Below are 14,714 nucleotides of genomic sequence, written 5' to 3' on the forward strand. Positions count from 1 at the left end.
CATGAAAATATACTTTTTTGTGACTAGGCGAGAGTTGATTGAGACACCCTTTACCTGTTAACAATAGAATCCATGGCACATGCAAGGTGTGCACAGAAACAATGGAAAGACGTGTTACAAAACAGTGTTAACGTAAAATGTAGCTTGTCGTAGCTGATACAATGATCTATATGTGATTTTGAAATGTATGTATTTGAAGTTGTTTGAAATAAGTCACATTGTAAGCAGCCAGGTTCTCGTTGAAAATATATGGGAATATGACGCGCTTTTGCAGGTGGTAATGTCACGGCGCGTACTGAAGCAGCCTCATTGGATTGTAAACTTCCCTACCTGATGAAGCCCGGGTAGGGAAGTTCAAATTATGTCGTGAAAAGCCTTAAACCACCGTTGAGTTGTATTGGTTTGAATGTGATCAACACCTTGGCATGTATGAATGTTGTCTTTTTCAACGTCTTTATTTTGTCGAGTGGTGGGGGCTTAGTAACGAGAATTTTGACAAAGAATCTGACACGTGGCCAAATCCATAAATATATGTATCAGTATTAAAGTATTTGACTATTCAAGTAATAAAATATAATAACTTTGACTATGATACATTTGGCTTTCTCTACATGGTATACGTGAATATAGAAATGCAGCAATGTCGTTGGCATAAGTATAAAAGGCACAGGTGCATCCGTGCAATGGATTTATTACAGCACCGCTGTCAGACTTCACTTAAAGGACCACTTAATAGCCCCAGTAGAGGATATTTTATATATGCTTATGTATACTTACATAAGTGTTAATTTTATAGGCAATAATTTTTGCTAAATTGTACGTACATCGGCTAGTCACAGGCGAAAGCTCTCAATTCCGTAACTTTTCCACAGAGATCGGGATGGTTCCACAATTTGTAGAATCACAGCTGCCACGTTACACACGCACAAATGGCACCATCTCTACCAAGTATGAGATCATAAACAGAACAATATAAGCAACGTCCGTGGAAAACAATTAATAAATGGAACCAATATTAACGTGTGGAATCGCTGACTCGCAAATTTTTGTCTCAGGTGGGAAAATATCGACGAGTTTAATGAGACAAACATAAGGCATTGGGTAACATAGAAATGAGAATAAGGCCATGAGATATGAGGGCTCTCAACGGGTATAAAAGGGGACCCTCGGCAGTGGTTCAGCATCGTCGTTCAGAATCTTCACTGCACCATGTACGGACTCATCTTCGCTCTGCTCGTGGGCACCGCTGGTGAGACTTTGTGTAACTTACACTGCTAACTGGTTGCGTAGTGAATGATTTTGGATCGAATTGGGACCCATGTCCAGCAGGGATGGTCTTTGTAGGTATGCTACACTTATTTCGCACCGTACGTATCCAACCGTGCTAATCTTTGCCTATAGACATCTGGCAGTTTAACAGCATTGGTTTAAGCAGAGCAGACAATTATGGGTATCAGTTCAACACGTAGGCTTTCGCGACCAATATCTATAAAAGAGGTTTTTGGGTTAGATATATGAATGTATAGACCAGAGGAAGCCTTTTGGCGCCTTTTGGCGTCCTCTGGTCTAACACCATTTGTGACTAGTCTCCAAAGAAAGCTGTCTGGTGTGGACCAATCAGTTTTAAAGACAATGCATATATTATCAGAGTATGTTTTTTTTTGCATTCTGACCATAAGTATTATGGTTAATGCAGTCATGATTCCTTGTAAAAGGTTTCAGTTTGGTGTTTTAACATCCTAACACCTGTTTTGTTGCCAGAAAAAAAGGGAAAAACCTATTCTAATATAAACATGTTGTTGAAACCCGCCACCACCCGACACAGCCAACGAGTAAAGGTTATCACGTAAATTTGGTGGCTTGGCTCTCCAACACACCGGTGTGCTGTTCTAGTGACGAATTGCCACGTTCTGTTTACGTGACAACCCTTACTAGTTGGCTGTTTCAGGTGGTAGCGGGTTTTCACAACACATTTATATATTTACGCGATCTAACCCCAAAACCTCTATTATGAATGATGGGTATCATTAGTGGTCATTTGGTATCTTAATTTGGCGTAGGCCTCCGCTAGGTTAGCTCAATCGGAAACACTTTGCGCCTCCTATGGTGATGTGCATCACCAAACTAACAGAGGAGAGGAAGGTGTGCTGCTTATTTGGCTGTTCTGTTAAATTGGTCTTTGACTAAAACTGAATTATACCCAAGTGCAAGATGGGGCTCATGTCCGTTTTTGTTCTCAAGCGATTGGTGGAAATTCTAAATTCCTTCTGTGGGGCCCATATTGTCCATCAGACAAGAACGACGATTGAGCAAGTGATGCAACATTTCTAGTAACCATAGCGGAGTGACTTTATTTTCTGGAATTGGACTTTGTAATTGTGTTAGAGGTAACATTGGTGATGATGATCATCACGGAGACAACAGAAGCGGATCTATAATATTCCCAAGAGTGGTGTTCATGAAATGTCCGTACGTTTTTTCTGGTAAATATCAATAACAAATTTATTTTGGGACTCCAGGGGTGGGAGGGGGGTAGCATTGCCTCCATTACTTCCCTTGGATTCACCTATTTGCCTTATAGACAATGTCGATGGCCATGATCCTGTTGACGAGTATCCTCACGATGAATGTTGGGTCTGAGTAATTGACCGTGGCCAGAACACCAATTCACACTCTGCTTCGCTGACAGCGGCGGCCCCATACATGTATGAGGACCACATCGTGGGTGGCTCCGAGTGCGCTGCCCACTCGCAGCCGTGGCAGGTGTCCCTCAACAACGGATACCACTTCTGCGGAGGCTCCCTGATCTCCAGCGAGTGGGTCGTGTCTGCCGCTCACTGCTACCAGACGTGAGTGTGCTGCGCGTGGACCTAAGCGAATCTCGTTGCGTGCTGCGTGTCTGGTGGTGTCAGTGAAGTCGCATCGACTTGTGTAAAATGCAGTGTACACCTACAACTTGGTGATCACGACCTTATCTGAAAATAGCTTGAAGCTCATGTTGTTGAACTCAGACCTAGCCACAAAGAATATTTACTTGAGCTTCACCCATGGGGCAGCAGTGCCACAGCTGGAACTATGAAGAAGCCGATCATATGATTTTGAATTAGACCCATCCGAGCAAACGAGAAAGGGCTATGAGCAGATTGCAAAGGTATGCGACATCCTCTTTCCACAATAAGGCGATGTGCCCCAGCAGTTTGTTTTGCTTAGGCGATTATACCAATATTTACAGCACTTGGAAATCTACCACACTGGTCAATTTGGGTTTGTGACGTTGGGAAGTGTCGACGTGATGGCATTGAATTAAATTACAACTAATCTTACAATACGTGCTAGTTGTGCCATGTTGATGCATGACCTTACCATTCGGAACTTGACCATGTCCAGTTTTGTTAGGATTGTTTTGTTCGTGTTTTATTGTTATTGCTGTAACCAGGTTTCTATTGTGTAACCAGTTCCCCATAAACGATTAGCATTCATGGCCCAATGAGCTTTGCCTGTGCCAAAATAAACCCCCCAAAAAACCTAAAACCTAAATTTAAGCGATCCCCTATAGATAAAAATCATCATCACTACTGTCATCCACTTCCTCCACCCCCAGCGCGTCCAGCATCTCTGTGCGCATCGGCGAGCACAACATCTTCGTGTCCGAGGGCACCGAGCAGAAGATCCAGGCCTCCAAAGTGATCAGCCATCCCCAGTTCAACTCAGTCACCTACGACAACGACATCATGCTCATCAAGCTGTCCACGCCCGCCACCCTCAACCAGTACGCGCAGGCCATCCCGCTGCCTTCCTCCTGCGTCGACACCGGAGTCATGTGCACCATCTCCGGCTGGGGCGAGACCTACACCATTGTTGGTGAGGACACGGCGCTTAGACGTCCGTCTTCCCTGGCAAATCCATTCCAAGAAGAGTTTTTAAAGATTTTACAATGTCGGTTTCGTGGTCACTCTGTATAGCTTTCGGATGTGTTTCAGGCTGTACCGCGTCACAGGCTTCCCCCATTTTCTTCCATTCTTTCCGTTCCTTTCTCAATATCTGTCCAGAAGGGATCTCCAAACTCTTGAATTTCATCTCGCCCTGTCTTCCACTGTCTTCATCTGCTTACTTTTCTCAAGGTTTATAAATGCTACCAACCAAATGCATTGCCTCTGCATTACTGGGACTTTCACACTGAGTCCACTAAACTCTCTAATGCCGCCCCCTCTGCTTATGAGTTTCTCCGTCCTCACGTTACCCCAATATCTTTCCCCAGTGTACGATGCCTCACCACTGCCACCCGCGTGTCTCCATACAGGCAGCCCCGATGTCCTCATGTGCTTCCAGGCGCCCGTGCTGAGTGACATCTCCTGCAGGAACTCCTACCCCGGTGACATCACCAACAACATGATCTGCCTGGGATACCTGGAGGGTGGCAAGGACTCCTGCCAGGTGAGGTCCCCTGAAGCGACTTGAGTCGACAAGTCTGAACGGGAGTATGAGCGTCGACCTGCCCTCTTGCTACAAACCAGTGCCAACTCCACCAATCATTCAGATCGAGACAAAGTTAATTGCTAACTGGTGACCCTTTGACCCCTGATTCCGCCACTGCAGGGAGACTCTGGTGGCCCCGTCGTGTGCAATGGCCAGCTGCAGGGCATCGTGTCCTGGGGCCGCAACTGCGCCCGGCCCAACTACCCCGGCGTGTACACCAAGGTGTGCAACTACAACTCCTGGATCGCCAGCAGCATGGTTGACAAATGAGCGACTCACTCGCAAGCCACCTTGCCAAGCAACAAGCACCATGATGTTTGTAATGCCATTAAACGAATAAAACCTTTGAATTGTTGATGCCACCATGTTTTTGTCGTCTTATTTTCTTCTTAATAGTGTAGTGGGTTCGAATTAGGTGCACACACACACACACAGCTTGGAGGCAACACTATTAAACGGTAAGTAATATAACACTGTACATGAGGTGGTGACCACCTTCCTCAACGCACTAACACTCTGGAACACGACACAGTGTGGACCAGGTAGACAACGGGCTGCCTGGTCCAGGACGACGACCCGGGACATGAGGACCGATGATACCGTCTTCACTTCGGAGTTCAACAGCCCCGTTCTGCGTTCACACCACGCTTATATCTGCTCTGACGTGGCCGGCTCTGCCCAAGCCACGCCTCCCTTCCCAGGCCACGCCTCCCTTCCCCCACCTCACGGGAGGTCTGGGTCCCTCCACCACGTGACCCCCAGGCACCCCCTTGGGGCCCCCAGCCCTCGTACGGGCCGACACAGTAGTGACGTCCTATGTCACTACATCAGCACGGTACAATAGATTGAGTTGCTCTACTGCTCTGCTATCCACAAATCAGCCCCGTAGTAGCCTATACAGCACGGGTCTTCTTAAACCCTTTGGTATGGTGGCCCTATACCTCCCACCTGCAATCCTTGAAACAATAGTATACATCTTCTTGGTTCTTTCGGTAAAGTCACGTAGAAGGGAAGTAATAAAATAATAAAAATAAAACATAATAAAACAATTTTATTTTTATTATTTTATTACTTCCCTTCTACGTGACTTTACCGAAAGAACCAAGAAGATGAATCCCTGCAGTCACGAAAGCTTTAAATCGACAATAGTATACGTTTAAAAAATATATGTTTAGTTAAAATTGTTCATAGCAACAAAGTGGCCAATTTAAGTAATTTGCTTTGGGTATGTCGAATCATTTGGCCAAGAATCAACTGAGTAGAGTCGATGCAAAGGTTGGGGTGACATGCAAATGAGATGGATTATTTCGGCTTCCCATTGGTCGATTCAAACTCCTCTCACAGCTCGAAACAGGAAATACAGCGTGACCTTGGGGTGCTCCCAGGGACACTCCCAGCCAATCACAACCCGCATTGTCCTAATTTGAATATAACCCGCCCCATGCAAATAAACTCCTCCCTCTTTTCCTCTCTCCTGCTAGATTTAATAATCGATAGTCGTTAAATTGATCAACCTTTGAGGACTCGATGAACCATTCAGGCATAAGAGTCGATCGTCGTTTCCGGATCACCTCTTCTGAGGGGCGCTGGAACCTTTAAATTGCACGGCGCTCAGCAGTCACCACGTGGTACCTTCCAACAACAACAGCCGCCATTTACCACTAAGTGGCGGTGACGTCAACACGTCGCCTGTGCCAGGCCAAGTGCACTTTGAGGCCGCGTTAAGTGTCGAAAGCTTTCTGACAGGTTAGGGACAGACCCAGGTCCCATGGGTCGACTCACTGAGATGACTGGCAGTTGCACACCAGCTGTGTCCCTTACTGTGTAAGCTTGCTTCATTTTATCTGTCTGGTGCTCCGCTCGTTGTGAGCGTCACTCCTCTAACTTCCTTTGTTGTTGGAGGGCGACTGCCTCCAACTGAACAGCCGCGTCCTTCACGACACAGGCACACACACACGGCTATACACAGGGGGTGCGCTTTCATATTGAGATATTTTGAGCATCACCACCATCAAATTCACTGCTGGATGAAGGCTGTCATCTTTTTACGATGCGGGGGCGGGGGCGCGTGGTGACGGGATGTGGAGCAGGTGCAGTTCATGTCACCACTCGCCACTGATGTTAGCCGCGCATCCCCAAGACTCACCATTACTCATTCCACTCCGCGAACAAATGTGAAAAAGAGCTTTAGAGCACATCGGATTCCTTCAGGATAAATCATTCTTCTGATTCTGAACTCAAACCCAACACTCGGACCGAACACCGAATCGTCGAATCCCACCCTCCTATTCGTCCAGATCTTCAAAAATCCAATCAACGCCCGAGGTCGGCGTTATGGGTGTCATCTGTCTGTGTACGTCACAGTTACATGAACGTGAATGAGCCGCCATCTCGGCGTCTGTTTGACTGACGTCCTCACCGAGTGGACGGCCAAGATGCACGCGGTGATGTGTGGACATTTGCCTTGTGTGTGACTCTGTCGAGTACGTGTTACACGTTTTGTATGTAGCAGGGCTCGAGAGGAGACAGAGAAACTCACTGCAGGTCACCCCCTCCTATCTCAATCCCAGCTACAGTAATGTAGATACAATCTCATTTTGTCATGCAAACCGGCAATAAGTAACGTTCGCATAATGTAACCAATACAAAATATAACATTTACACTGCTGGGTGGACAGAGACTGGGGGTTTTAAGAAATGTACCCCGTTTCAACTGCCGCACCGGGAAATTGAATCGAGAAGTCTAGCGTGCTATTAAACCGGATACCACAACAGCGCCCTTCATTATGGGAACCTCGTTTGCCAGTAAAAATATTATAATTGTTTTTTTACCCTTCTATCTGGCAACAAAAATGACGCCTTTTTACAAGGAGTCATGTTTGCATAGACCGCAATACCTGCAGTCATGATACAAACAAAAGACATAACTCTGATAATGTGCACTGTCCTTGAAGTTGATTGGTCCACACCCGAGACAGCTTTCCTTAGAGCCTAGTCTCACATGGGTTGGACCAGATGACGCCAAAAGTGCGCCTTTTGGCGTCATCTGGTCCAACCCATGTAAATCAGCTCCCTTCATTTCATACAACCGCACTGTTCATCAAAGCCAGGAAAACAAGACAATGTCAAATACATTACAAAGTCATGGTAAACATATCACGATCATTGTTATCATGAAATGCAATATCGCGTCATATCGTGAATATTTGACATTGCAGCAAGCAGAAGTTTCAAGCAACAATGTAGAAGCGTATGAAAAGCTATTGACTATTGTGCAAGATGCGAAAACCCTCATGAGTATTGAGTGAAGTTGTACATTGTGGTCCACTTCTCTTCGGTCACCCTCACAATAAACGTGACCAAATTTATCCGAATGACAAGCAGAAGTGAGGCAGTGATATAGAACTGGTACACAAGCACAAACGTGAACAAAATTGTGAAGACTAAACCACACTTAACGTAATGAAAGTAATTTCGGAGCTTCCGTGGAGTGAAAACATGACGACCCCAAACCTAACAAAGTCCATCACTGTTAGATGTTACATGGGGGCATTAACATTGTAAATGTAACAGGCAACGAATTGAAGAGCACGATGTCGGCTTACAGAAAATGGTTTGAGCCTCATGTAGAAAATATCGAACGTTTATTAAAGAGCAATCTGTAGGCTTATATAAATTATGCACACACGTGTAAAAGTACGAGTTTCACAACTTTGTGCGATCCACCAACCCTCGCCTCCACGGCCGGCGTTGTACACAATGACACAAAAACAAAGACAAATATCCACCGTACAGCATTATCACACTGTTGGGTGAAGCGCTTTAAGCAAGCACGTATAAAGGCTGGCACGGCACACTAGGGGTGGGTGGCCAGCACCACGCCCAGCGGCCATTGTATTCCTCGTGGCGATGTTATAAATTGCAGCAGTCGACATAAGAGAGGCCCAGGACCGGTTCAGATAATCGTCGCTGGTGTTGGCCGTGAGCGGAAATCGAACTCGGGTCGCCGGGTTCGTAGTGCAGCTCGGTAACATCTACCCTACCGCTCCCTAAATGACACAGACACATTCACACATGCAGAGTGACACACGTAGACAAAAATGGACAGACACGTGTGATTTACTCAAGATGAATATGCATAGGAATCATCGACTTCAACTTCAAAAAACGTGACAGGACCCTTCTGAAGAAGAGTCATGATACGCAGTGAGGCTTTCTTGGATTAACAAGCGTATTCGGAAGCGACTGGAACTATGCACTTTTAAATACAGATTTAAGTTTACTGTCCTTCCCCCGCACCTGTGATTAGCACAGTTGGCTACGTTCCGTGTGAAAGATGTTCAACATACATAGTATTACTCAGGATGACTCTCGTTCATGAGAAGTGCTGCATATGGTGGACGTACAGCTCAGCTGCCGATAACAGGACATCGTAGGAAACATGAAAATATACTTTTTTGTGACTAGGCGAGAGTTGATTGAGACACCCTTTACCTGTTAACAATAGAATCCATGGCACATGCAAGGTGTGCACAGAAACAATGGAAAGACGTGTTACAAAACAGTGTTAACGTAAAATGTAGCTTTTCGTAGCTGATACAATGATCTATATGTGATTTTGAAATGGATGTATTTGAAGTTGTTTGAAATAAGTCACATTGTAAGCAGCCAGGTTCTCGTTGAAAATATATGGGAATATGACGCGCTTTTGCAGGTGGTAATGTCACGGCGCGTACTGAAGCAGCCTCATTGGATTGTAAACTTACCTACCTGATGAAGCCCGGGTAGGGAAGTTCAAATTATGTCGTGAAAAGCCTTAAACCACCGTTGAGTTGTATTCGTTTGAATGTGATCAACACCTTGGCATGTATGAATGTTGTCTTTTTCAACGTCTTTATTTTGTCGAGTGGTGGGGGCTTAGTAACGAGAATTTTGATAAAGAATCTGACACGTGGCCAAATTCATAAATATATGTATCAGTATTAATGTATTTGACTATTCAATTAATAATATATTAGGGATCTGCTTAATAAAATATAATAACTTTGACTATGACACATTTGACTTTCTCTTCATGGTTTAACGTGAATATAGACTTCACTTAAAGGACCACTAAATAGCCCCTCTAGAGGATATTATATATACTCATGCATACTTACATAAGTGTTAATTTTATAGGCAATAATTTTAGCTAAATTCTATGAACATCGGCTAGTCACAGGCGAAAGCTCTCAATTCCGTAACTTTTCCACAGAGATCGGGATGGTTCCACAATTTGTAGAATTGGTCCGCAAACTGCAGAAATACTCTTAATCACAGCTGCCACGTTACACACGCACAAATGGCACCATCTCTACCAAGTATGAGATCATAAACAGAACAATATAAGCAACGTCCGTGGAAAACAATTAATAAATGGAACCAATATTAACGTGTGGAATCGCTGACTCGCAATTTATTGTATCAGGTGGGAAAATATCGACGAGTTTAATGAGACATACATAAGGCATTGGGTAACGTAGAAATGAGAATAAAGCCATGAGATAAGAGGGCTCCCAACGGGTATAAAAGTGGACCCTCGGCAGTGGTTCAGCATCGTCGTTCAGGATCTTCACTGCACCATGTACGGACTCATCTTCGCTCTGCTCGTGGGCACCGCTGGTGAGACTTTGTGTAACTTACACTGCTAACTGGTTGCGTAGTGAATGGTTTTGGGTCGAACTGGGACCCATGTCCGGCAGAGATGGTCTTTGTACGTATGCTGAACTTATTTCGCACCGTACGTATCCAACCGTGCTAATCTTTGCCTATAGACATCTGGCAGTTTAACAGCATTGGTTTAAGTAGGGCAGACAATTATGGGTATCAGTTCAACACGCAGGCTTTCGCGACCAATATCTATAATAGAGGTTTTTGGATTAGATATTTAAATGTATAGACCAGAGGAAGCCTTTTGGTGCCTTTTGGCGTCCTCTGATCTAACACCATTTGTGACTAGTCTCCAAAGAAAGCTGTCTCTAGTGTGGACCAATCAGTTTGAAAGACAATTCATATATTATCAGAGTATGTTTTTTTGCATTCTGACCATAAGTATTGTGGTTAATGCAGTCATGATTCCTTGTTAAAGGTTTCAGTTTGGTGTTTTAACATCTTACCACCTGTTTTGTTGCCAGAAAAAGGGGAAAACCTATTTTAATATAAATGTGTCGTTAAAACCCGCCACCACCCGACACAGCCAACGAGTAAAGGTTGTCACGGAAATGTGGTGGCTTGGCTCTCCAACACACCGGTGTGCTGTACTAGTGACGAATTGGCCACGTTCTGTTTACGTGACAACCCTTACTAGTTGGCTTTGTCGGGTGGTGGCGGGTTTTCACGACACATTTAAATATTTACGCGATCTAACCCAAAAACCTCTTATGAATGATGGGTATCATTAGTGGTCATTTGGTATCTTAATTAAGCGTAGGCCTCCGCTAGGTTAGTTCAATAGGAAACACTTTGCGCCTCCTATGGTGATGTGCATCACCAAACTAACAGAGAAGAGGAAGGTGTGCTGCTTATTTGGCTGTGCCGGAAAATTGTTCTGAATTATACCCAAGTGCAAGATGGGGCTTATGTCCGTTTTTGTTCTCAAGCGATTGGTGGAAATTCTAAATTCCTTCTGTGGGGCCCATATTGTCCATCAGACAAGAACGACGATTGAGCAAGTGATGCAACATTTCTAGTAACCATAGCGGAGTGACTTTTTTTGCTGGAATTGGACTTTGTAATTGTGTTAGTGGTAACATTGGTGATGATGATCATCACGGAGACAACAGAAGCGGATCTATAATATTCCCAAGAGTGGTGTTCATGAAATGTCCGTACGTTTTTTCTGGTAAATATCAATAACAAATTTATTTTGGGACTCCAGGGGTGGGAGGGGGGTAGCATTGCCTCCATTACTTCCCTTGGATTCACCTATTTGCCTTATAGACAATGTCGATGGCCATGATCCTGTTGACGAGTATCCTCACGATGAATGTTGGGTCTGAGTAATTGACCGTGGCCAGAACACCAATTCACACTCTGCTTCGCTGACAGCGGCGGCCCCATACATGTATGAGGACCACATCGTGGGTGGCTCCGAGTGCGCTGCCCACTCGCAGCCGTGGCAGGTGTCCCTCAACATCGGATACCACTTCTGCGGAGGCTCCCTGATCTCCAGCGAGTGGGTCGTGTCTGCCGCTCACTGCTACCAGACGTGAGTGTGCTGCGCGTGGACATGAGCGAATCTCGTTGCGTGCTGCGTGTCTGGTGGTGTCAGTGAAGTAGCATCGACTTGTGTAAAATGCAGTGTACACCTACAACCTGTTGATCACGACCTAATCTGAAAAAAAAATTAAAGCTCATGTTGTTGAACTAAAACCTAGCCACAAAGAATATTTACTTGAGCTTCACCGATGAGGCAGCAGTGTCACAGCTAATACTATGAAGAAGCCGATCATATGATTTTGAATGAGACCCATGCGAGCAAACAAGAAAGGGCTATGAGCAGATTGCAAAGGTATGCGACATCCTCTTTCCACAACAAGGCGATGTGCCCCAGCAGTTCGTTTTGGTAAGGCAATTATATCAAATAGTTACAGCACTTGTCAATCAACCACACTGGTCAATTTGGGTTGGTTATGGTGGGGAGTGTATATGTGTTGGCATAGAAATACAGTACACCTAATCTTACCATACGTGCTAGTTGTGTCATGTTGATGCATGACCTTACAATTCGGAACTTGACCATGTACAGTTTTGTTTAGATTGTTTTGTTCGAGTTGTATTGTTATTGCGGTAACCAGGTTTCTATTGTGTGACCAGATCCCCATAAACGATTCGCATTCATGGTCCAATGGGTTTAACCTGTGCCAAAATAAAACCCCCAAAAAAACCTAAAACCTAAATGTAAGCGATCCCCGGTAAATAAAAATCATCATCACTGCAATCATCTACTTTCTCCACCCCCAGCCCGTCCCGCATCTCTGTGCGCATCGGCGAGCACAACATCTTCGTGTCCGAGGGCAACGAGCAGTGGATCCAGGCCTCCAAGGCGATCCGCCACCCCCAGTACAGATCGGCCTCCACCGACAACGACATCATGCTCATCAAGCTGTCCACGCCCGCCACACTCAACCAGTACGCGCAGGCCATCCCGCTGCCCTCCTCCTGTGTCGACACCGGAGTCATGTGCACCATCTCCGGCTGGGGCGAGACCCAGACCAGCGTCGGTGAGGACACGGCGCTTCGACGGCCGTCTACCCTGGAAAATCCATTTTAGCAAGAGTTTTTAATGATTTTACAATGTCGGTTTCGTGGTCACTCTGTATAGCTCTCGGATGTGTTTTCGGGCTGTACCACGTCGTGTTCATCATGACGAACAACGTTTCGCTCCACTTTTTGGGAGCTCCCAGCACGTGCAGCGAAACGTCAGATGTCATGTCCAACAACACGCAGTACAACCCAAAAACACATCAGAGAAAAATGTAATAAAGTGGTGGGTAATCTGCAGTCTGCGGGCCGAATGCGGCCCATACAGTCCATCGTGGGGGCCTGTTTCATCTCGCCATTTCCTCCGCTGTCTTCCTCTGCTTACTTTTCTCCAGGTTTATAAATGGGCACAAGCTACCAACCAATTGCATTGTCTCAGCATTACTGGGACCTTCACGCTGAGTCCACTGAACTATCTTCTGCCGCAGCCTGTGCTTATGAGTTTCTCCGTCCTCACGTTACCCCAATATCTTTCCCCAGTGTACGATGCCTCACCACTGCCACCCGCGTGTCTCCATACAGGCAGCCCCGATGTCCTCATGTGCTTCCAGGCGCCCGTGCTGAGTGACATCTCCTGCAGGAACTCCTACCCCGGTGACATCACCAACAACATGATCTGCCTGGGATACCTGGAGGGTGGCAAGGACTCCTGCCAGGTGAGGTCCCCTGAAGCGACTTGAGTCGACAAGTCTGAACGGGAGTATGAGCGTCGACCTGCCCTCTTGCTACAAACCAGTGCCACCTCCAACAAACATACAGATCCAGACAAAGTATACTACTGTCGTAGTTCACGGCCCAAAGTAGATATTTGTACCAATGTAGCAAGATTAAAATATTGCGGATATGTTTATATAGCTATTAAGAGTGAATTATGTCACAACCCACTGATTGTAACCACTAAAGTTACGCCTCCTCAGGTGGTTTTGACAAGTGGAATATCTGGTCTGGGCCCATGGACTAACAGCAGTGCCTCACTCATTAGTGTTAGTGCCAGGCATAAGCAAACAAAGCAAACGTTCAGAGCCCCAAGCAGCACCAGGGTCCCAGATTCATGAAAAAGCATCTTGAATTCCGGTCCTCTTACACCATATGAACACAAAAAGTTAATTACTCTCTCATCGACATTTTGGTTACATCTCTTTCATCTAACTCAATATTTATCACTTCGTTTTTCACGGACAATATTTTTGGAATAGGCCACAAACTCGCGGTCCAAGGCAGTCGTCTGTGCGTCCAGAAAAGCTTGGAACCACATTAGATGCAGGAGCCAGCCGCTAACCCCTGACCCTCTAACCCCTGATGCCGCCACCGCAGAATGACTCCGGCGGCCCCGTCGTATGCAATGGCCAGCTGCAGGGCATCGTGTCCTGGGGTCGCGGCTGCGCGTTGCCCAACTACCCCGGCGTGTACACCAAGGTGTGCAACTACAACTCCTGGATCGCCAGCACCATGGCCGCCAACTGAGCAACTTACTTCGAACCCTCCTTGCCGAGCAACAAGCACCATGATAGTTTTAATGCCATGAAACGAATAAAACCTTTGAAATGTTGATGCCACCATTTTTTTGTCGTCTTATTTTCTTCTTAAAAGTGACGGTGTGAAGCACACAAGAGCATAGAATAGTACGGCACAACAGTGGATTGTACTGTTCAGTAACAGGTCTATAGCTCAGTATGAAGACCACTATTGCTCCTACCTGCAACCCTTTAAGAAAAAGTTTCCACTTCAAAGTAGAAATTGTCAGTAAAAAATGGTCAAAGTGGTCATTTGAATTCATTTGCATAAGTGTTTTTTTTCTTGCAATTGTAATAGTTTTGGCAAGAAAGTTCTTGAGTTGAATCAATTCATATGTAGTGTATCACAAGTCGGAGACGAGGTAGTTGCAGGAGGCACCTTCTTTTATTGTAACACCTTTCAGGCGTAAACACACAGGATCG

At 45.6% G+C, this 14,714-nt stretch overlaps 2 protein-coding genes across 2 annotated transcripts; both read left to right on the forward strand.

Moving 5' to 3' along the window:
* The first annotated feature begins 2,692 nt into the window (after window positions 1-2,692).
* LOC144726782 (trypsin-like) lies at window positions 2,693-4,780 on the forward strand. The gene is made up of 4 exons (XM_078605677.1): window positions 2,693-2,849; window positions 3,602-3,861; window positions 4,301-4,434; window positions 4,597-4,780. The coding sequence occupies exons 1-4, from the start codon at window positions 2,704-2,706 to the stop codon at window positions 4,744-4,746; spliced, it is 690 nt and encodes a 229-aa protein (XP_078461803.1). The 5' UTR covers window positions 2,693-2,703; the 3' UTR covers window positions 4,747-4,780.
* Window positions 4,781-10,084: 5,304 nt separating this feature from the next.
* On the forward strand, window positions 10,085-14,326 carry LOC144726783 (trypsin-like). The gene is made up of 5 exons (XM_078605678.1): window positions 10,085-10,137; window positions 11,563-11,722; window positions 12,478-12,737; window positions 13,300-13,433; window positions 14,092-14,326. The coding sequence occupies exons 1-5, from the start codon at window positions 10,098-10,100 to the stop codon at window positions 14,239-14,241; spliced, it is 744 nt and encodes a 247-aa protein (XP_078461804.1). The 5' UTR covers window positions 10,085-10,097; the 3' UTR covers window positions 14,242-14,326.
* Window positions 14,327-14,714: the final 388 nt, after the last annotated feature.

The sequence above is a fragment of the Lampetra planeri genome, chromosome 24 (genome assembly GCF_965212315.1).
Source record: "Lampetra planeri chromosome 24, kcLamPlan1.2.h2, whole genome shotgun sequence".
NCBI classification, from domain to species: domain Eukaryota; kingdom Metazoa; phylum Chordata; class Hyperoartia; order Petromyzontiformes; family Petromyzontidae; genus Lampetra; species Lampetra planeri.